Here is a 23,658-nt window from a genome sequence, read left to right on the forward strand (position 1 = left end):
GTGCGGTGTTGCTACCTGAGCTCTTCTGGATTGACTTGTCAGAGCCCTGGGAATCTATTGCGGAGTGGCCAGCGTTGACTTACTGGTATGGATTGTGCCTATGAAATATTTGGATGGAGGTAAGCTGGAGCCTCGCCCTGGGCTGGCACAGACAGGGCTGTGGGGATGCTGTACTTTGGCAGCAACACTCATTCCAGAGTTTGGTTGACCCCAGGGATGCCATTCTGCCTGGGCCAGCATGATGCTAGCGATGAGTGACACCGGGACAGGACACATCCCGTGAACGTGGTGGGCAGGAGCATTTATGTCCATGCTGGGTGCCTGAGGTACAGCCCCCAGGGAAGGTAGTCCCACATCTACAAAGTCTTGGTGCACAGGGTGTTGGCAAAACCCGAGCTCAGGAATCATGTTGCTGCAGGCAGAGTAAGGCAGAAGCCATTTGCCTTGGGGGGTGACTGAGGAAGAGGAGGGTAGCAGAAGGTTCTTGCTGAGGTGAGTAAGGAGTTAACTTGTGTTTGGTTTTGTAAAAAATATACTAGTAATGAAGTACTTCAATTCAGCAACTTTCCCTAATGAACTGCCCATCAGGACAGGACTGGGTCCCTGTGACCTGTTTGCTTCAGTGAGCTGGAGGGCCCAGGAGACCACGTGCCAGGTCGGTCCTTCGGAGCGAGACGAGGAGCAGGAGCGATCGCCCGGTGTGGGAGAGCCTGTAAATCACCCGGTTAGCTTAATAGCGTGGGCCATTATTCTAAAGCAGTGGGGCTGAAACCTAAATCCAGATGAAAATGTAGTCAATTTGTCTATACTTTACTGACTGAATGACTACATAATGTCATGCAGCCCTGGCAATGCAGGGAGCAAGCAAAGGCAATTAGTGGGGAGGGCAAAGCTCCTTTGTTTTCTTCTCTTAAACTTCCTCTGCAAGCTGTAGCACGGCGCCAGGAGATAGTCTTGCAGGGGCTGAATGGAAAGCCCAGTTTAAGAGCCAGTAGTAACATTCACACCCAGTTTCTGCAGTTCTCTAAGGGATCAGGATGGGAATAGAAAAATCATCCTTGTTGATTTTTATGGCTCTGAAGGAAAAAAAATCCTCATCTTCCTCCTGTTTCCTGGTTTGGGTTACAACCATCTTGGTAGCTGGGTGCTCTGTATTGCTCCCCCCAGCCCCCAAAACGAGCCAGACTAAAAGGCATCATGTCAGATGACAGGGGGTGCCTGTGACAAGAAGGATGAGTGAGGACACGTCACACCCCCGCACCTTGCACCAGCCTCAGGTCACATGGAAAACCAGTCCAAAGTGGGGTTGTGGTCAGGACAATGGAGTCTGAATATTCTTGCTCAGAGGTTGAAGCTGTTCCTATGAGCATCGTCTGTAGTGGCCAGAACAGGACAATGTCAGGGAAGGGTGGTAGGAAATAATATGCAGATGCAAGTCTGCTAAAAGGTTTTTGTAAAGTGATATTTTTGTGGTTGCTTTTCATACTGCTTTTTGTGCAGTAGGATGAGGGTGGTCTATGGATTAAAGACCGTGTTTGGGTAAGCTGACCGCAGTGGTCAGAGCTAACAGCTGGTCTCTCCAGGCCATCGAGACTTAAAAAACCCCATAAAGTAGTTATCTACCACCATGGAAGAGCCTGAGAAAGGTTTCACAAGGACAAACACTGTGAGAACAAGCTCCCTCACCTCTGGAGCACTGCTCTCTATTCTCACCCTTGTAAAGGAGGGGTTGATCGAGTGACTGCTGGAGTCCCTGGGTTTGGTTGGAGAGTTAGGCCACTGCCTTTCAAGACCCTTCCACCACTACCTATGTAGAACCCAACTTTACAGAGATAGTTAATGCGTAAGTTTTGAGGCTACTAAGTGTCTTTGGGAACTATCAACTTTCTCTGGGTTGTTACTACTTTTAACTGGGTAAACATTTATGGATGTTCAAGAAAACTTTTTTCCATGGGGGAAACCATGCACTGAAACTCAACACAAGTAATGAATTTCCTGATCCAAGTTTTGATGTGGGCTGTGCCTGTTAGATCTGCAGCTGGGGAAAGGCAAACCTTCCAGGTTAATGTAATGAGAAAAGACAAATACAGAAAATCTGCAGAGGCTGTGCAAAATGAGCTGTCCCTCCTCCCCTTGGATGCTGCCTCTGGGAAGGAAGGGAAGAGGAGAGGAAGGAGAAAGGCAAAGAGAGGAAGAAAAGACTCAGAGGTTTGAGAGCTGTGGCTGGGGGAGGAACCCAACCACAGTCATGGATGAAACAAAAGGGAAGGCATGAAGAAAAACACAGGCTGAAAAATGAATAGTGATGGAAAGGTCTGGGGTGAGAGGAGCTCTAAAGAGGAGGCTTGCCCCAGTATCTCGTGTGACTTACACAATCTGTTTAACAGCGATCGGTCATGTTCTTTCCCTGACACTAGCCGCAGCAGCAGCTCTGTGCTGACAGGCAGCAGGGATAAATGATTACTGACATATGCTAATCGGACAGTCTTAGACAGGACTTAAGAAGAATACATCAAGGTGGTGCAAAACACATTTCTTGGTCGAAACTCTTCAACTTGTAGAAGTAAATTAGCTTCAGGAAGGCACAAGGTTTCTTCGTTGGTTTAAACTGTGGTTAAAAATCAACAGCGTGGCAAAAAATAATAACCCCAGCAGAACAAGGGCTGGGGCAGAGGGCTGAGAAGCTCTTTGAAGCATTATCTATCAATGCCAGATATGATTTTGGCCATGTAAACTCCTTGCAGGGTTTCAGTGCTTTCAGACTTTCTGGTGTCTCCTTTCTGTTCCACTTGCCCAGCTCTCTTCCCTTCTCTCCTAAAATGCCCCCTAGCCCTTCACTTGAAGTTTCCCTATAATTTACAGCACAAACAAAGCTGACGAAATTCAAACAAATACCCCAGAGCACAGCAGGATGCGCAGATGAATTCAGGGAGGTGTTTAGATCCCATTGCTAGAACAAGAAATCTTCACCTTGGCTCTTATTTGGATCAATTAAAGGAAGTGTCACACACATCTGCAACCTGTCTAGGCCCTTTGTTCAGTCTCGGGGTGAATATTGTCAATCGGGTAGTTTAGAAAGGTATCAAGAGTGCAGGCTTTCTGGAAAGCTCTAATTCTTGGGGCAAAAATGCTTCTTGAAACATCTGGTGTGGTCTGAATTAGTTATGGTGAGAGCTGATAAAATGGCAGGCCACCAAAATGCAGGTTTGTCTGTCTTGCTTGTGTAGGGCAGTTGTGGCAGTACCAGCAGTGAACCAAGACCACCCCAGTACTAAAGGCGTAAAAAGATGCTTCTCATCTCATGAAAGTTCACATAAGGTAGAAAAAGTCATTAAGTTTTTATCTGGGCAACTGCTGCCTCTCTTGCAGTGCTTATGACTGCAAAAAGTATTTCACCTTGAAGTCTGAAAAGGGGCTGATGTCTGAATACATCCAGTGCAGGACCATTTTAGGGTCTTGTGAGCCTTGTGTCTACCTTCATTGTGTGCTAAGGGTGTTATCAGGGCATGTGGGCAAGGTTAGAAGGTGTCTCTGTGTGCAGTCAAGTGCTCCATACCTTCTCCAGGTGGGGCAGGTGCCAGAAGGACTCCTTCTTTGCAGGTGGTGGGTGTTTTCGCAGGAATGTGGTGCGGGTTTCACACACTTTGTATTCCTGTAACTAAAGGTAAACAAGAATGGGCTGAAATAGCTGCACAGCTATATACATCAGCCTGGTGCAATGTAATGACACTGAGATGAACAAGACTAAAAGTGACTTGAGACAAATGACCACAAGTGCCTGATGTGAGCAGTTTAATGTCCATGCAGTTAATACTGATATCTAAAACACAGTGATGAGAAAAACATGAGCAGCTGCCAGCTCCGAGTGTCTGCTTTATCCAGCATCCCAGTGAGATGCCCGCTGCCAGCAGGAAGCCCTGTGTTCTGGGCTAGAACAATGGCTCATCCCTCGCTGGGAAAGTCACTTCCACCACCCCCACCGTGGGGGTGCTCCTGGATGTCTGGTGTGTGTTGCTCTCCTGATTAACTGCAGCTTGCGGTGCTTCGTAGTCTCAACACAAGGTAGTGAAGGTACCTGCTGAATGTTTTGGCCACTGCATGAAACCCTGGGGAATCTGTCTGCTCTGTGGTCTAGGATGTAGGTTTGTGTTGCTTAACTCAGTAATTGGTGGCTACAGGCTTTGGGAACTTGATGGAGGGAGCTTAGTGATTAAAAACATCAGTCCTTAATAGATAAGGTAGGAATGCACTTTCCAGCATCCTAGGCTTGTGCATTCATAAAGTAGCTGCTAATTAAGAACACTGTATTCTTGTACTTCAACTATAAAGCATAGTTTGTGATGGCAGTAAGCCCATTGAAATTGGTCATTACCATATTAGCTTGACTCTTCTTTGAGCCATTAACTAATAAAACAGTCATTGGCTGCTTTTAAATGTTATTACAATATCGGTGTGTTTAACAGCACAGCGTTGCACTCTAACAACTGCTGAGGGTGCTGGCATCAACCACACGGTGCCAGGATCAGGGCTGGGGCCGGTCCCATGAACGTTTGTTGGTTTGTTCCTTTTTGTCCACTGTCACAGGTAACCCGAGCAGAGCTGATGTGGTCCAAAGGACAGTCTGCAGGGCTCCTGGCATGGGAATGACATAAATACCAAAGATAATTTGAAACTTAGTTCTTTTTTACAGCAGGGTGTTTAACTATTGTGGTGATGCAAAGAGAACCAGAGCCTCCATTTTGATCGATACCAGGAGTTCACCTGTGACTAGAGGCTTTTTATGCAGACAGATGCTTGATGATTGCTAGAATGGTGTGTCTACAGGACAAGTGTCTGAGCCTTTGAAAGGCGTTGGCCAAAGCACTGCTGCCCTGGAGAGCTTTCTCAGCTCCTGTGCATATCTTCAGATACAAAAATACTTTTAAAAATAACCCACCTTCCCTTTTGCCTCTAGAGTACATTTATGAACACACACACACATTTGGATATATCCCACAGCATCACCCCACAGGTCATGCTCTGGCTGAAGCCAGGCCCATCTTGGCTAGGAAGCTGCTCATCTTTGTTAGGCTTCACCAGCCTTCTAGTAGTCAGGAGGGATGTCTCCCAGCTGGGAGAAGTCCGTCCATCATAGGGGAGGACAGTGGGGCTTGTGCCTGGTAGCAGTGCTGTGTAAAGCAAGGGAAAGCACTGCTGGGGTATTATCACCTTTTTCTTTTCCACTTGCAGGGCTGCTGTCAGGGCTCTCTGCTGCTCCATCCACAGCTCCTTGTATTTGTGTTGGAGGAGGTCAGAAATGGAAGTGCAAGGCCTGGAAAACATTGAAAAGACAACAGTATAATCTCTAGGGTTAATACCTCTCTTTACCTCCCCATGCTGATTCATATATCCGCTCCTGGAAAGCGTGTCTTGTGAGAACATGAATAAAATCTCACACTGGGAAAAGCTCTTTTCCTCAAAGACTCAAACCCACACTGATTTGAAGTTAAATACGCCACAGCCTGTGATAACCTGTAGCAGGACTGTGCCAGGGTATTGCCCGGAATGGGCACAACCTCTGTTGAAGCCCTGGTGTGCTGGAAGGACAGTGGAGCACCACAGACTGTGGCTCAACCTTGGGCCCTGCTGTGGCTCCAGGAGAGCATTTCCCAGCTGGTACCTGATGGTGGGTAATGAAAGCACTGAACGGGGCCATGTCCAGAAGCTGAGAGCTGGGCTCTTGCTCCTCTGAGCACCAGGGTGACAATGCAGCTCTGGTTGGGTCCCCTCCAGCCTGACACAGCCATGGCAGCTGCCTGGGAAGAACCACTGGGTGAAAAGTGTGTTTTGCTAAATAACACTGCTTTTGCTATTAAAATATCACTACTGTGGTATCCTAAAAAGCTGCAAACGGATTGGATGAGAGGAGTAAGTGCTGTCCTAAGCAATCTGCACAGGGATAAAAATGGACTCCACGCAGATGGTCAGGTGTCTGCAGCAGAAAGGGGAGCCGAAATACTGAGCCCTGGTCTAGCACCTCAGCTGCACAGACCAGATGTATTTGCCCCCTGAAACAGGGTACCAGGGAGCCTCTTGGCCTGGAGGAGACAGCAGCAGAGACCATGGTTATAGAAAAATAGTAAAAATAAAAGGCAGTTGCTTGTTGGCCAGTGTCCTGTTCACCTGCTCTGAGCTGGCATTAACCTGACCAGCTTGTGGGAGATCTGCAGCCTGAAATTGTTGAGCCTTGCTCCTTGCAAGTGATGATACTTTAACTTCATCAGCCGCCATGGGAGGCAGAACTGGCAGTGGCAGCCGCAGCAGGGTTCTTGCCTTGAGGACAGCATATCATTTATTGCTGTGGTCCTGCTGCTATTCTTTTCCCCTAGAAGCAAACGCCTGAAGGTGATGGAGGACCTCAGCCTCAAGTTTTATTGGTCCTTGTCCTTGCACACCTTGCTGGGGAGGGACTTCCTCTATCTCAGCAGCAACCAGTGACTGTGGAACTGTCACCCCCAGCTCTGCTCCCACCTGTAGCCACAGTGCCTTCAGCTGCAGCTCCTGGAACAGAGAGGCTGTGCTTTCCCTGCCTCTCTGGATGGGCTGCAAGATGCTGGAGACTTGGGCTAACTGCTGGGCTGCTTCTGGGCCACCAGCTCCACCAGGAGATTGTTTTCTGCAGAGAGAGCCCATGTGCCACAGAGTGAGCTGGTGCTTCACAGCTTTTGGCAGGAGTGGGTCCAAAATTGGTAGCAGCCAGCTTTTAGCAGTCTGGAGCATCTTTGACGATCACGAAGGGTGCCAGCGGCACGTATGCAAATAGTAACTCTTCTGTTTCTTGTTCCTTCACCCCTGTGGTGACTTTTATTACTTAATTATTGCACACCACATGCTTCAAAACAGCCTAATCTATGGTCGTGTTTTCTAATGATACTAGATGTGCAATCCAGCAATATACATCCCGAGGGGGCATTCATATCAGAGGAGACATCCTTCTGCAGACCTCCTGTTTCATAGATCACATGCTGCAGGGCTTTTCAAGGCTTTGCTTACAAATCAGCTGTGCTGCTCCACACCGTTATCTGGAGACACCCAGTGCCAAAGGCGACACCAACATTTACCCTTCGTTGTCCCCTCTTTTCTCCCCTCTTTCTCTTCCAGTTTGGCATTTCTTATTGATCAGAGCCGGGGAAAATATTTACAAAGGATAAAAGATGTGGCAAACCTGTAGTCAAGTGTCTTTTTGTCCAGGTGGGTTTTCAGTCTCATTGCATGGCGTAAATTTTGGTATTCCTGGCGCGAGCACATGGTGAGCCTTATACATGGGCTTGTTTCCTTGGCCTGTCCCTTTGCTCTCCAAGACAGGAGCTTTCCTGTTGTGCAGGAATAGCAGGTAGGGACACAGAAAAACATTGAGCCGTTGTGTGTAGTGTTTGATTATTGATTTTTGTGGTAGCTGTATGTGTTTTCACATCTCCATGGAGGTGACTTTTACTATCTTCAGTGGACCAGCCAGTTGGTGACTGATTAGTCCACAGCTGGCTTGTAAGTAAATGCTTGAAAGGACACATTTGGGTTGGTGCTCTTCAGAGATCCTTCCCTGCCGTGTGATTAATCGCATTTAAGTCCTGATCCAGCAAAGTATAGAATCATGCCTGGAATGATACACGCATGAACTGCCTCTTGGAAATCTGTGGGAATGACTCGTGTGCTTAGTTATACACGTAAGCTCTGGTGGGGCTGTAGGACGTGAGGCTTCATCTGCCCTTTCCTGCCTCCTTTGAGAGAAATACTGAGAAAGTGGAGAAGAGCAGGGGGTATGGGGTAATGCGTGTTGACTAAGGTTACTGGAGAGATTTCAGTGAGGTGGCTTTTTCTTTGTAGGTCAAATGCTGATCTCATCGGAGTGGATGGGGAATTTTGGCCCCGGTGTTGGTGCTGCTTGGCAGTGTGACAGCATTCCTCATTTGCAGCTGGCCTTTGGGAAAACGTCCTCTTGCCTTAGTGTTACTTAAGGACAGGAATGAACGGCTTGTGTGTTCTGTTTCCTTTTGTCACCCTGCCCAGATGTCACTCCTCTGAACTGGGAGGATTTTGCTGTTATCGTTTGCGGATGCTGTGTGGAGAGCAGGGGAAGCATCCGCTGAAAACGCTTATTGCGGATTAAAATCCATCTCATTCAGAGTAACTCAGATCTCCTTGTTTTGGCACAAGCACCCTGCCACAGAAAGGAAAGGGAAAGAAGTTCTGATAGGATGTAACAAATTATTTATAATTGTGGAAAAAATAATCAGCTGCTTACTTTTATAGTCAAATAGTTGGAGCCACTTCTAATGTTGACATTTCCTAAATATTTTAAAATTTATCTGTGCACATTTTCAGAACTATTATCCCTGAAACAGTTCCTGTCTCTTTAATAGCCTCTCTCTCTAATTTACTTTCAAGAGTCAGGGTACAGACCTAGTTTCAACTGAAATGACAAGCGCCTGCTAACTTGGTTATACAATGTGGTGTGCTAGTCTGCCAGAAATCTCCTGGAAAAGAAGCTGCAGCCTCCTAATAGGCTATTTTACTGTGAAAACAATGTTAAAAAGTATAATAAAGTATTAACAATATTAAAATAAAACAGTGTAGGCCTTAAATGAGCTACAAACTAGTTAAATCTATTCTACTCAATATGAGCCTTCAGTGCCTTGCAGCTGATACCTCAGAGCTGGGATTTATCTAAAATGAAGGCACCAGGGACATGCAAGAGAAATGGTAATTATAATTTGCAAACATTAGGCTGACACTTTTTTTGTGTATGTGTGTATAAATTCTGACAGCTGTGATTTGTGCCATGCCAAATAGTGTTCCACCGGCCTGGGAAAGGCTCCCTTTCTGGCAGGCCATCCTCAGAGCAGCAGCTCATTAAAACTTTGGAGAAGGAGAAGTTGCCGAAAACAGGAAGGCGTCAGAACCATCTGAGGGACTTTTGGTACACGCTTGTTGAAAGGTGTTTGAGAAGAGAGCCTTGGGTCTGACAAACTGGAATTTTAGTACGCCTCTCCGTTCACAGTGGGGCAAAATAATTGGTCATCAGTGACTACTAATTTGGTTTAGTAGCCAGAGGCATTTTTTTTCTTCCCAGAAAATCAATGACAGTGCCGAGGCCTGTTCAACGTGATTCAGCTCAAGACGGGTCCTCATTTAGCTCTTGATGCTTCTTCCACTGGAGACAGCTATTTTGTTAAAATGAAATTAAAATCTATCTATAATACTCGGCTCAGGGAGCAGCACCCGTCAATGCCATGCTGCTCTTGAGGTTTCAAGGTTGTCAGTCTCCCCTCAACCTTATTTTCAAAGGCTTATATATCAACTGAAAAAAAAAAAAGGTACTTGGCAAAAGTGGATACAAAGGATTTTGCTCAGGAAAGGGCTTTATATCAGCTTAAAAGGTGCAATCAATTTGAATGCTAAGTTGTGTTGTAAAAGGGCAAAAACTTGACTTGTGACTGCCTTTTTTTTTTTTTGTATCATTCAATAGCACAGGGGCTTGTAAATATTTTAGCACAAACTTCAGCCCTTGGATTTTCTGGGTAGCCCTTCAGCCAGCGTGGATGGCTCCTGCAGCATCACCCTGCTGCTGGTCAGGATGGGCTCCGGCGGGGAGCGGAGGAGGGAGCAGAGGACACACACGGGCATCGACTCCCCGGTGGCTGCGCAGCTGTCTGGGCTGTGCCGAGAACGCTCCTCTAATTTCAGTGGCAGCAGGATCTGGCCCTGCATGGGTGCTTATGCAACAGATAAATTATATAATTGACTTTTTTACGGTGGTGGTATTAAAAGCTGCATTGCAACACCACTGCCTATCCTGAAACTTTAACCCTTGAAAGGTTAGTGAGGTTTCAGGGGTGTTTAGACCTTGCTGGTGTCCTTCCACCTAAGATGATGTGCTTTTGCTGCCCACCTGGGATCTGTCTTTGGGGTCTTCAGTCCACGGGGGAGACAGCCCCAGGGGGCACCACCTTTGTGTTCCTTTCTTGTGTACTTCTTGATGGGAAGGATTTGTCCTGTTGTAGCAGTGTCTGTGTAGAGATCTACCCTTGGTTTGTGGCTGGGTCAGCTGAACCAGCTCAGGTTGGTTTCTTATTGGGAACCAGTTTGCCTTCTGGAATCTCTGGAGCGCAGGGCTCCTCGGTGAGGCTAGCACAGATTATCTTCAGCAAATAAAGCATAAACTGGGGTCTGTGATTCTGCTCAGGGCCTTGGGGTACTGCCAATGGAGGCAGCAGTAAGGCATTAATGCTCTGGTCCCTCTGCCCTGAAAGGGGGCTGATAGCACAGGAAAATTCTGATTACGGTTCCCTTGTACTGCTATATTGTCTCCCTTCCTCCCTCGTTACTGATGGGCTGGAGCTAGCAATCTATCTACCATTAATTTGTCTCTGTGTAGCCCAGCAGGAATCTGGGGTATGATTACAGCTCTGGCCCTTGTGCGAGAGCCGGCAAGGCCCCGGCATCCCCCTGCAAACTGCCTGGTTCTGCCTTGCCTTAATTGTTCCCCTTTGGCCAGTGGACCTGTCTCTTCTAACAAGGGCAGTGAGGAGGGCCGAGGTAATTGAAGCACTTAGCCACACTCCCAAGCATTGCCTCCTGCAGCTAATTAGGAAAGAGGGCCGCTGGGCTCTTCGTTATTTCTTTTAATTGTTTGTGGGTTTTGCATAACAGTGAATGGCAGAAGAGGGATGTGCAGTTAGTGGTGAATTCTTGACTTTGAAATTTGTATAAAAGGTCACTTACAATTTGTTAACGCTTTCACAAGAGTGAATTCAATTAGCAGCCCCGGCGGTCCCTGCGCACACGCGTGCGGGTGTGTTTGTAAGGAGAGGGAGAGCTGGCAAAACAAGCAGGGTGTGAATGTAAAGGCTAAGAAGCTTGCGGACTATACAGTAAAGTTATAGGCCCCTTACAGCTTTATGGTCCTCTAAATAGGTCCTGGCAATAAACCCATGGAGAGGCCTGAAAGATCATTTTTAAATGATCTCCACTTGTCCTCACTTTCCATTAAACACTGAAGAAAATAACAAGAGAAAAATGGGTAGAAAACACTCAGGGACCAATTTTTTTTGCAGACTTTGGGCTGGCAAAACTCTCAGTTGAAATAGCGAGTCTTCCACCCACGCAGCGGCTGCAGGATCTGTGCCGTCAAAGCACTGATTACTCTGAATTTCTGAAGCTTCTTTACACTTCTTGTAATTTGGATGAGGAAATAACAATATAAATTATTTCACTGTGGGCAACCAATGAGGCAGTGCCTTCTTCTAAGTGTCAGAGGATCTGTTATTTTGCTCAGAGGGCTCGTATGTATAGAACAGTAAAAAGAATAAAATCCATTGTAAACATGCACTTTAAAAGATTTATCAGATGCTCATAGCTGTACTTAGGAGTACACATGGTTACAAGAGCACCAATTTGCTTTACTATTCCCTCCCAGGCCAAGAGTGAGATGTATACTTGTAATGGTCCTAAATGTACACATGGAAACATGTGTCTTGTAGTGAAGATACCAAGGCAGCTCTCAGCCATTAAATAACTGGCTTCACAAGCTGGAATTTGTGCATTAACATTGATTTTTTTTTTTTTTTGAGGGGGCTGGAGATACCCTTTGGCTGACTTAATTGAAGATTTAGATTTGTCTTCAACACATTTGTCTCCTGACTGGAAAGCTGCTGTTACCCTCTGAGAAATTCAAGTGGGATGTGATTATGGGACAGAGCTATTCTGCCTGGAGGTCCCAATCCGTGTCTGAGAGGGAACATTGTTCTGTCTGCAGCCATCAACAAATGCAAAACATCCCGATGAGTGAAAAACCAAGAAGAAAACCCCCCACAATGCTGAGCAAAACAAATCAAAGTGCAAGGTCTTCCCTTTGACCTCCATCCCATGCTTGAATTTCTCTGGCTGGGTGGGAACATTACTTTGTTTGAAAGGAAAAGATGTCAATGAGGGCTGAAAAGCTTCGCTGTCACAAAAAGGATTCCGTGGTTATTTCCCCCTGACCCAGGCTTTCATTGCACAGACTGCAAAAGCAGAAGTTTGCAAGGGAAAAAGTCCACTTGTGGCAAGAAGTAGTTTTAGATGGTAAAAGTTTTAGAAGAAATTTTTCAGCCAGCTGTAAAGAATGGAGATAAACCCACAGACGACAGCCAGTCTGTGTGACAGAGCATATTACTTTCCTATTCAGTGTAATACAATTGGTAATAAGGGATCTAAATCTGTTCTTTAGCTCTTTTTTTTCTTTTTTTTTTTTCCCCCAGCTCTGTGGCTGACATGCAGTACCTGAACCTTATGCCAAACCATGACATGGCTGTTTATTTTCTCTTAAGCTGGGAGCCTGAAGTAGAAACTGTTACAACTGCAGTAAATAACTACACTGAAAGAGAACCGGTATCTTCAGGGTGCACTCAGGATTTTTTCTGAAGGGGGTAACAGGTCTTTCTGCCCAACCAGATGCTGCGGCCACCCGAGCACAAGGCAGCACTATCCAGGTAGATGCAGCTGGGAGCTCTGCAGTAGTTACTGTACACACAACGATGTGAGCACATACCCAGCCTGGAATGTCTCCAGTAGAAGAAAATTATTCTTGAAATAGAAATTCTTATCTTAGTGATGTGAGAATGGTGGCAGATACACAGAGTGCCTTTTGCTGTGGAACTGGATAGGATATGCAATTATCTGAAGTGATGGGAGTCCTCTGTATTTTAACTTGGCTGCATTCTTCTGGTGCCTTCAGCCTCACAATGGTTCCAGTCACCGTGTTACATTTTTACAATTTATTTTGTCAGTGCTCAGATATTTTTTTTTTCTAAAACTTTTGTTTGCCCCAATCTTTTGAATTTTTGGGGCTTTAAACTCTGTTTGGTTTCCAGTGATCGTGAATCAGATCTGGGCTTGCTGTAATAATCATCTTTCATGCTTGTCCAGCTTTTCCTGGTGGGTTCTTTCCGGGAACACCCTCTGCTCTTCAGTATTATTTCTCTGACATATCTTTGCAGCTGGTCTATAGCTAGATTAGCTTTTCTTTTTTTCCTAGGGCCATATATTAATGTCTTGAAATGTTCTTTAAGTACCTCAAAAATAAACGCACCAGTGCACTCTGTTTGACAAAGAGATGCTGGAAATATCTCAGCACCTTTTGGGCAGCTTTCTAAACTTTGTCCTGGCTGTGTGCAAACAGCATGGACGCTTTGGGTGGAAAGGCCACTTGCAAAGCAGAGCATGAGCACTGCAACCTCCCTCCTTGGAGAAGGTGAAAGATAAGGACGGAGCAGTCAGTTAAGCCCAGAAGCTGCAGGGATAGCCAAGGTAACAGCTGAGCTGCTAAAGGCCAGTGAGACAACTGTCAATGGGGCGTTAGGACAATTGCAAATGATACAAAGAAAAGGGGAGGTACTGGATAACTGATGCCCTTGGCCAATTGTAACAATTTGAAGAGAGATTGCTGTGACCAAATGCTTTAGAGAGGTGAGTTTGCTGCAGGAACATGGTGAAAGCAGCTGCTGAAGGATTAAGACCAGTTTTAGAGGATGGGAGGTGGAATGGTAGGAGGAGATGAAGTTAGAAGGAAAATGGGATGTAAAATTCAGGAAAGAGGTGGTTGAAGCGAAGGCAGACGGTAGGGGGGGACCTGGCAGTAGACATGGGGATGACAGAGTGCCAGGGAAATCCTGCCAGCACACCCAAGGTCAGCCCAACCTACAGGCCAACTGCCAAGTGGATGGCAGCACGTTGGAGGCAGGGTTATGGCCATGCAGGCTTTGAAGGAGGTACAGGTGTAGAATGGCACAACTGTGCAGTCCTTGTGTCCAGGAATACGTTCTGGGACGTAGTACTCAGAATTAGGAAACTTGTGCTACTGAGAGGCAAATGAAAGCTCTTCTCTAAAAGCAGCCCTGGAAGTGCTGGGCTGTGTTCATGCTGAGGATGCACTCTGCACTGCTCCTGGGGAGAAAACTTGTGCTTGGGGTACTGTGTGCTGGTGTGTTTTGGCTTCAGATTCCTTGTGTGACCTTGTGCAAATTAATATAGACTAAAATCTAGCTGTAGACAGAATCCATACCTTCATGCTTACTTCTAGTTCCAAAAAGGACCGTTTAATGTCTGCTAATTTCCATGCACAGTGAAATTCAGTCAGGAAAGCTGGTTATGAGGATAAATGTGTGTCTGGTCATCTGTTGTGGTTTTCAAATGCATCTTGAATAACAAGTTGTGTTGACACCAGTGAAGATCTTGGAGGACTTCACAGACCCTCAGCATCTTTAGATCTCCAGTATCATCAAAACCCAGGCCACCCAGTGCCCTGCATCCTTCCTCTTGTAAAACAAGGTCATTACACAGAGGATGGGGGTTGAATACACATGCTAGTAGTATTGTGGTGGGGGGTTATTTTAAATTAAAGGACATAGGACTAGGGTCCAGGAGGACAGCAACCCTATTCTGCACGCATCTTACGGTTGTGTAATGTGGCGTGCACAGAGCAGGGGGATGGGGATGGTTTTAGCTCCTGGAAGGGGAGGTATTGCCAATGATGGGCATTTTTCCTTGAAAGAAAACATGCAGACCTGTTTGCGGTGGGGATGAGGGCTGGGGCAGGTGAAGCTGAGCGTACATGCACGGTAATGTGGTCGTTACCCCAGCGCCTGCACTCAGTGGACACGTGCTCTCTTGCAAATTGTGGCTTGCACAAGGCAGCTCTTGTAGAGATCAGAAGCTGGAGCATGAATCGGGGGAGCCTGACTGGAGGATGCCCCATGGGGGAGGCTGGGACCCTACCACATCCTCGTTACCACTGACCTTGGCACGAGTGCTGCCTGCTGATGGATCGGCTCTGGAGCTGGACAAGACCCTGGGGAACCACTGTATTATCTATTATCGTCCCATCAGTGCCTCCCCTGACCCCTCCCAGCTCCGGATGCCACAGGCATCAGGGAGGGAATAAATCTCTGTCTGATACTGAGAGAGAGAAGGGAGCGAGAGCAGGAAAAAGGAGAGATGAAAAATGTCCTTTTTATGACTCTCACAACAAAGCTGGCCACATGATTCGTAGCAAACATTTCTCTGGGAAAAGGGAGGGAGAGAACGGGGGAGAATCAGCAAAAAAGCAGAGCTGCTTCTCTCCCCTGGAAGATGCCCATGGGGAATTAATAGAGGGGTACGGGTGACCTTTGAAGGTAAATATCCCAGGAAAGGAAAGGGGCCTCAAAGCTTCGGAAAGCTCACTCCAGTGTCTGACGCTGCCTTGTGAAACGCTCCACGCAGCACATGTTCACCATGAACGGAAAGCAGAGGCGTAAGCGATCGGCCGTGCTAGGGGGAGCAGCAGGGCCAGGGAGTGATTAATAAGGCACTAATAGCAACCACAGCATTTGTGTTCATTTCTATGTGGGATGATCCAGGAGAGCTCGTACTTGTGAGCCTGGGGAGAGCTCCTGACCTTGCTGTCTTTAGGAGACAGGAGCCTTTAGCAGTGCAGCCCAGGGCCTGAGAAGGGGCTGGAAATATGTTGCCGGGGCTCAGGAAGCCGCTTGCATGTGACCCACTGACAGCTGCAAGACCACAAATGTGTTCCTGTGACAGCCGCCGAGTTCTTTTGGCCTTATAACCCCCTGTGCTGCTGTTCCCAGGGAGGGAGGCAGCCCAGCCCTGAGGATGCGTGCTGGCAATTCCAGCTGTGCAGCAGAACTGCTACAGGGCTGTGGGTGCAGACTGAGAGGGTTCTGGGCGCTGTCCCAGAGCATCGCCATCATCAGGCAGTGGCTGCAGCCACTTCCAGGGGGACGGGAAGGGACCTTTTCTCTCTGCCCTTCTCAGCTGTGCTGTCTTTGCTGCGCCTTGGGCTAGGGAATGTCCTGCAGGTTCTGTTCTGGTTGGAAAACTTCACTGTGCCCGAGATGTTTATCAAAGCGGGCCTTCCTAAAGGCAAGCAAGTGCTTGGAGTGGTGGAAAAAGACTGTGTGTCACCGTTCTCTTCTTCTGCCCCCAGAGAAGCATATATCTTAGTTGTGAGTGCCTTCCCAATTAGCACTACGAATGCAGTCGTACCTGGCTTAGAGTCCAAAAGCAGGAGCAACTTAAATCCATCGACAACCAAGACATTTTTAACAGGGCGGGTCTTGAACCTGGTCAGCTGTGACTAGGGACAGGCTTGGGCTGGGGGGTGCTCACCAAAGCTGGTATCTTTAACTTGCCAGTCATGGAAAAGTGTGTTAAATTCCCACTTTTACCAAAATAGCTGTAACAACTCCTTGGTAATCCCAGTAATTTGATTTTGTCTATAACGTGCTTTTAAAGTAAAGGGATAAATACAATCAGTCTGCATAAAAGGTAGCTATTAAGGAGCAGGCAAGTTGTACAATAATAACTTTAAATTAAAAGCCCTTTCCCACTACTTCTGCTGTTGTGGGTCTGCAGATTTTCCTTAAAACTTTTGAAATGTGTCTAGACTTCTTACAGGCAGCCATTTAACCTCCGTTTATGAAGAAATAAAGCAAAATTGATGTTGATTTTGGTCTACATTGGGGGATACTTTAGCAACATAAAAGCCCTTTTGCCTGCAATTTGCAGAGCAGCCCTGTCACATTGGTGAGGGCTGATACTGATAAAGATAAAGCTTTATAGCTGGGGCATTTGCAGCTAACAGCAAGCTAATGCTACATTTTCATTTTGATGCAATTAATGTTAATGTCTGCTACGAAAATTGTCATTAAATACCATTTTAAAATCCATTCAATTTGCATATGCAAAGCCCATTTACTATCATGTAAAATACACGGTGCTGTTCATCATGTCTTTTCTCTAGAATTTGTAGCTGTTATTTTTCTGGTAGTGATTATTATCCAGCTCTTAAAATGAAACCTAATGTCTGGTCCAGACCTGCACAGAGCAAGACAACCCTCTGTGCTCCAGCAGCAGCGGGGCTGCTTTGGAGCCCCTTTCAGAGGCTTTGGGCACTTGTTTGGGCTGGACTCACACTGGCTTTTCTGGACCACTGTGCTCTCCAGCCTGCCCCGTGCTCCCATGTAGGACAGGCAGCGGAAGGACCTCAGAGTCAGCCTAAGGTGCCAATGTTCTCCCCTGCGGACTCCTTGTTGCACAGCTCCCCCTGAGAAAGCAGCACAGCAGCGATTGGCGGGTGAAAGGGACGTTAAACGGATCCCCTCTAAATGCTGAACCTGCTTGAACCTCAGGCAGGGCTCACATATGCTGGACACTTTTGTGTTGTAAAAGTCTGTTGGAAGACACTGAGATGCAACAGACCTAACCTGGTGTGAAGCTTTAAATATCCTGCTGCATTAAAGGGAAGAAGGGCTTATTCCTTTCTAGAGGGGTTGTTGGGGGAGCAGCAGGTACCAGCTCCTCTCCAGTCCTTTGGAGGGAGCCCAAGCAAACAGAAGAGAGAACAGTGAAAAGATTTTTTTTTTTTTTCTTTTTTGCCTCCATCTTGCTGTACTTACCAGTTTCTGCCCAGTGCAGGGTGATGAACTAACAAGTGGGAGAGAGATAAAGAACTTGCCCTGATCCTTAACTGCACCATAGTATTCCAACCAGTGCAAACAGGTAGAAATGCTGTTGCTCTGATTTTCTGACCCTGGGAAGCCATTATTCTGGCTTTACAGCTACTCATGTTCCTTTAAGTTAAAGAATGGGCATTGAATGTATTTTTAAAAGGTTCCAAGCCCTCAGTGCCACAGGAGAAATGGGCACGTGTTGTGGCATGTACGTTAGATTTAGGTGATTATCTGACACACACGTGCAATCAGACAAGGAAGTGATGCTGTGACTCTGTGTGTCCAGGGTCAGGACACTTTTTCTCTGGGGACTGTGCTAGCTGAGATATGGGGGAGATGTAGATATGAGGATAGGAAGGCATAATCTCATTCTGAGAAGGGTGCCAAGCCTTCCTCCTTACCGTGTTGTGATGCCATAAGTCAAGTCTGCAGGTACTTCAGGAGGACATCTCTTGAAGTGACTGCGTTCCTCATTTTTACGCCGAATATCCTTGGCCTTGTAGTACAAATTAAATTCATGGGCTGTGGTATAACCGGCCTTCAGAGCACCACGGTTCATGGTGATAAAGTCTCGGGGCATCTTCGGAACTAAAACAGTTCTGGGCTTTACTGTGTTCCAGTGGCCTATTGCTGGAGATGGAAGGAAACATGAGAGGCAAAGAGAAAAAGATCAGGCGTCTTGGGTCACTGATTTGGGAAGGCAGGCTGATGTTTGTGCACCACGCACAAGGGCCTTGCGTGGCTTGTCTGCATATCGCTATGGCTTCACTGTGGAGTGAATGTCATATCCTAACCCACTGCATTTCATATGGGAACATCTCCCATCTGAATCAGATGTCTCCTCAGCCTCTACCCTGGCTTGCTCAACAGGTTTGATTTCACAGGGGAATTGTCCCTGAGAGCACAAATTAGGAGATCAAACAAAGTTATGCAAGTGGCCATGTATATCACCCTTTGCATACCCCTTTCTGCTTGGGCTCTGTGTGATTCTATAGAAGTTTCCAATACAATAGAGAAACTTTACAAGCCACCAAGCAATTTGGGTGGTATTAATTAAAGTGGGTGAATGTTGGCGTTCACCTCCAGCTCAATGAGAAGTACTGAAGAGTACTGGGAAGGAGAGGAGTCCCTGCTAGCATTAGGACTTCGTTCAGGTCTATATTTTAGTGGTGGTGTCATACCTTCAGGGACTCCTCCATCTGTCCTGTGGATGTACAGCCCATATGAAAAATCAAAGCCTGGCAGGGTGTAGCAGTTTCTCTGGGGCTTCCCCAGTTCTGCCTGCAGAAGAGTGAAGTTAAAGGAGAAGTGTAAAAACCTTTTCCTGTTAAGCTAAAGCCCCTGAAAATAAAAACTTTTAACAGAACATGGCCACAAGTTCCAGGGAAGGCTGTGGCTCCACTTGGCAGGGGTTTGAATCCCACTGCACAAGTGAGTGCCACAGTGCAAAAGGAGAACTCGCAGCTGTGATGCTTCACCAGAGCTGAAGCCTGAGGGATGCTGAATTTCACACGTTTACTTGAGTTCTAAAGAGACCCAGCCTTGCTGGAAATAGGGATCCTGACTCAATATCTATGGACTTGGTCTCCTTGTTTGGCTGGGATGCTCAGCCATGGTGTCTGCTGCGGAGACTCTGCAGCTAGTCTTAACCTTCAGTTATTTCTTTTCCAACTTGTGCATCCTCCTAGAAAACCGGCGTAAACTTCCTCAAGCACAGTCACATTGCCACACCTGCCTGGGATAATCAAGACACAAGGCATGTTGCAGGGGGAGGATACGGCAGACGAAGAAGGGGGAGCAGAGCCTGGGGTTTATAACACAGAAAAGAACTTGAGCTCAGTAACCTCATTTCTATTTAGTTTTAAAATGAACTCTTCCCCAGCCCATGTGTGTCCCAGCCTGGTGGTGTCTGTGGGATTAACTGACCTCCCCTCACCCCTTTGTCTCTACCCTCCCATCTCCATGGTGAAGTCACTGCAGGATGTATGTGTCTTGAAACCTTATTGCTGCTTGAAAGGGAGGCGGCAGAGGAGGGAAGGGGCCTGGCAGCATGGGTCTGTGTGTTCGTGCTAGGGGAAGCTGGGGTGGGGTCAGGCAACAAGTCCCCCAGAGCCCTGAGGCACGGTGTGGGTGCTTTGGGACAGGTTATTTTCCATGGGAGGGGTGTTGGAGGAGCTAGGGGGTTATAGGCGTTGGCAGGTCTTGTTGGGAGAATGAAAGTGCTGAAACCTTGCTCTAATGCTTCTCAGGGGTGAATCACTGAACGTTAACATTGATATGACCATTATTACACTCCAGAGTGAACGCTCTCTGAATCAGGACGTGCTGAATCAAATTCAGCCCTTTCTGCAGGGATTGAGTGAAAAGAGGGAGGCTGAAAATGAACCACCTCCAGCTTGTCGCTATGGCAGGTTGAAGCTGCACAGTGGTCGATAAGGGATGCTGCTTACTGGAGCTGCTTGTATAGGAACATCATCCAACCCCAAATTTATGTTCTGTTCCCAGCCAGCACTGTGCAAACAGCCACAGCTCTCCTGCCAGCCTGGTGGCCCCTTTCCAATGTGCTGTTAAAGGGTACTCACCAAGTGCGTGTGATGCTGCCGAGCAGCTTGAGCTGTTCTGCATCATTCTCAGCTCAGGCAAAACTCTCACTGAGCCGGTTTTGCCTGGAGAGCAAGGGCTACTAAACCCTGCCCAAAACAGGTACCTTTCCAGAGGGCTCTGTGTTGAGGTCTCTAGGATGTGCTCGTAAATCCTCAAAGTTTTTTTTCTTGGAGCTATTTTTTTGTGCATTCAGTTTGGAGTTTCTCAGCTCCTGTCTCTATAGGCAGCTACATGAAACCTTACAAGCACGCGGTGGCTGTGGCGTTGGGATCCTCACCAGCGTGCCCAGGGGTGAGATCGTGCTCTCTTGCTTGAGCAACTTGTCGGTGTTGTGACAACGGGTGTGCTCCTTTGCAGATCCTGGCAAGCTGGCTGTCAGCTTTGCCAGTTTGTGATCACTGGGCCTGCAAGTGATGCTTTCAGGTAAATCCAGGGTCTTGCTTCTCAGGTCTGGGAGGGAGGTGCTTCATCTTAGTCCCATTAAATCCATGCACTTGTGATGTTATAAAGCAGTTGTGGTATTCCCACAACTCTCAGGAGCACAAGTTCACCAGAAAACAAATTTTCTGGACTTGCTAAGATCCTTTGATAAACTTGAAAACCTCATCAGGCTCTTTGTCCTGTGCGAAGCTACAGATCCTTTGTTGCAAACAGACCTTTTTGAAAGCAATCGACTCCTGCTACAACCTGTGCATAACACGGCTGCATTTCCCCAGCTGCCTCCTGTGAACCACTAGCAGAAGAGGGGCCTGTCCCTTGCAGATGTGTCCAGCACCGAGCACGATGGGAGCGAGCGGGCTTTTAGTGCTACTGCAACTGAAATATCACACGGCAACGCTAAACCATATGTGCATGCTGCGTGTAAGCTAGGGAGCTCGCACACAGCGCAGACACCGCTGCCAGGGATGATAAAGTAGCTTTCAGTGCTGATCTTTCTCCTGTATTTACAGGCATTTGTATGCTAGCTATTTTTAGATTAGTTGTCACCAATATACAAGGGAAATGGTGCGATGTTCCTCAGATGCATGAGAAAAGGTTTTTTCCAGGGACCGTGTTCTGATACCAGATCAGTTAAGTGAGGTCAGAAATCTGCTATGATGGCAAAGGTGTGGCAGGTGGGAGAAAATTGCTGAGAAACTGCAGGAAAGGAGAGAGGTTTGTAACCTGTGGCAAAGCTGTTTCCAGACCTTTGAATGCAGAACTCTGTAGAATGGAAGAAATGATGGGATTTCAAGATTCCTTTTTGTAGAGCTCCTGAAGTTAACACAGTTGGGTGTTTACTTCATCGCAAAATGAGTGCATGCTGTTTCCTTTTATGATCAGGTGGCATTTTACAGTCACTTTGCACTGAATAAATAAAGCTGAAGGTGCTGGATAATTAATTAAAAAAAAAAAAAAATCTGGTCCAATATGTTGAACATGGAGAGAACCTGTGCCTGAAGAAAATCAATGGACTCAGAGGACTCTGGTCATCTGCCAACATCTCTTACCCACAAAAGCAAAGAAGGGGAAGGAGGTAGCAGGAATGAATCTTGCTAAGTGTAATCCAAGATTACAGCCCTTCTCATTCATAAATTAGCAAAACGCTGTTGCAGCCTCATGGGCTGGTTTAATTTGTTTGTCCTGGGGCACTATAGATGTGCTGTGTCATAAAGTGGTGGGGAGAGCGAGCCAAAGTTGATGCAGAAGGTCCTTTTTTTCTTCCCCAGCTCCAGCACCGTTTCTGTGTTCAGGTTTAGCCTGTCACAAAGCTGCTTGGCTGGAATACAGATCTGTCTGACAGCTGTGCCCATCAGCAGACAACTTCATTAAACCTCATTAAGATGTCATTTCTCTGCCTTATTTCCCACCTCTTGGCTCTAATTAAAACCGTCTCTCTCTGCATCCCAGGCGGTCCTAATTTTCTCTGGGTACCTTCTGCAAGTTTTCTCCCTTTACGACCTCAGTGAGGGAAATCCAGCATCTTAAATACTGTTTATCCAGCCCATTCGGAAAAGGCAACTCTAGACTTTTTCCCGAAGCATTCCCAGAGCATCCTGCAGAGATCATCACCTCCTCCCAGGGCTGCGAGAAACGTGTGCTGAGGCTTTGTTTGCACTCTCAAACTGTCTTTAAGGACTCAGCTTATGCATTCATCCTTTCCCCTTGGACATGATAATTTTCACGGTTGAAGCAGGTGTGTCTGAACTAGGTTTGGAGGGTGCCATGCTCAGACTGGCTGCAGCGCAGCAGCGGAGGTGTTTGATGGGTGAGGATCCCCTGGTCGGCTGAAGAGTGAGTGGTGCTGGGTGCATCGAGCTCCCTGGCCTTTGCCAGGTACTTTCTGATTTGTGCAGCCCCGGATTTGTATTTGAGTGTTTAACGGTGTTGGAAAATTTTTGCTGTGAGGGAAGAGGAAGGCTCGGAAATGGGTTTGTTTATAAGAGGTGGGCGTGTTGGAAAGGTGTAAGGAAGAACAAAACCTTTAAGGATTCCAGGTTTTGTTGCAAGACGTTATTTGTGTTTCATCCCTTGGTATTTATGGCCCATCGACACATAGCATCAATTTTTCTAAAGACGACTGATGCTGTGAGAGAGGTAGGAGACAAGTCTGTGCGGAGATGTACGGCGAGGGATGGAGGCATGGATTTTTAATCCCTGCACCTAAGGCAGCCCTCCACTGGGAGGGAATGCTGGTCAAATCCATGAATCCTCTCTGCTCCAACTCAGCCGGGGCTGCCACGTCCCCTCCTTGATGGTTCTGTGCTGTGGACACCTGCAAACCCCGCGCCGGTGCATTTTCAGCCTGCCAGGCCCTGCTTCCTTCCCTACCTTCTGTTCCCCTTTTCATTACACCCCCTTGTACAGTAAAGCCTCCCGTCACGCTGCCATTACTATTATTATTGCAGATTTACTGCACTTGCAGAGTGAAGTGATTGCAGTGACAAGGCCCAGCATTTTTCCCTCCTTCCCCCCGCGACAGCTTGAAATCAAGCCCTTCATTTGCATTTACATGATCTTGCTGTGCAGCTTATGAGATCGGGAGATTTATTTGCTACTTAGCTTGATGTTTGATTACACTCTAAGAAGGCAGTGAGCTACAAAGTGCAGGGATACATCAGAACTGAGCTACTGAAAGCCTCTGGGGGACAGTAACTCAACATCAGGTTTAGGTAGATGAGAAAGGGAATGTTCAGTGTTTTGAGAAAGGCAAATTTGATCAGACCTTTTTTTTTTTTTTAAAGGTGGAGGGAAAAAACTTTCCCTCTCTCACAAAAAATGGCTGGGAAAACAAGAATGTTATAAAAACGCACCTGAAAATCTGGATTTGTTAGTGCAGAAGAAATCCTAGCAGGGGCTGGTGGCTGCTGGGCTGCCTGCTGCTAACTGCTTGTAACTTCCAATCCCAAATAGATTATTAATAATAAGTTGGCACTTACCTTCGAAGCTTTTCATAAAGTCAAAGGAAGTTTTGCTTGATGGACTACAAAATCTGGCCCTGATTTATTAAGCTTCAAAACATACCACTGAGCATGAATCCTGCTGT

The 23,658-nt window shown here is 46.9% G+C and overlaps 1 protein-coding gene across 1 annotated transcript in view; it reads right to left on the bottom strand.

Moving 5' to 3' along the window:
* The window catches only part of CFAP77 (cilia and flagella associated protein 77), a 61,153-nt gene that overhangs the window by 5,996 nt on the left and 31,499 nt on the right, over positions 1-23,658 (bottom strand). Inside the window, exons 2-5 of the mRNA XM_074923934.1 lie at positions 18,710-18,809; positions 17,930-18,158; positions 5,209-5,311; positions 3,557-3,658 (exon numbers count right to left, since the gene is read on the bottom strand). Of these exons, the coding sequence (XP_074780035.1) occupies positions 3,557-3,658; positions 5,209-5,311; positions 17,930-18,158; positions 18,710-18,809 (534 nt within the window). The remainder of the gene's footprint in view (positions 1-3,556; positions 3,659-5,208; positions 5,312-17,929; positions 18,159-18,709; positions 18,810-23,658) is intronic.

This window comes from Athene noctua, chromosome 20 (genome assembly GCF_965140245.1).
Source record: "Athene noctua chromosome 20, bAthNoc1.hap1.1, whole genome shotgun sequence".
In the NCBI taxonomy this organism is placed as follows: Eukaryota; Metazoa; Chordata; class Aves; order Strigiformes; family Strigidae; genus Athene; species Athene noctua.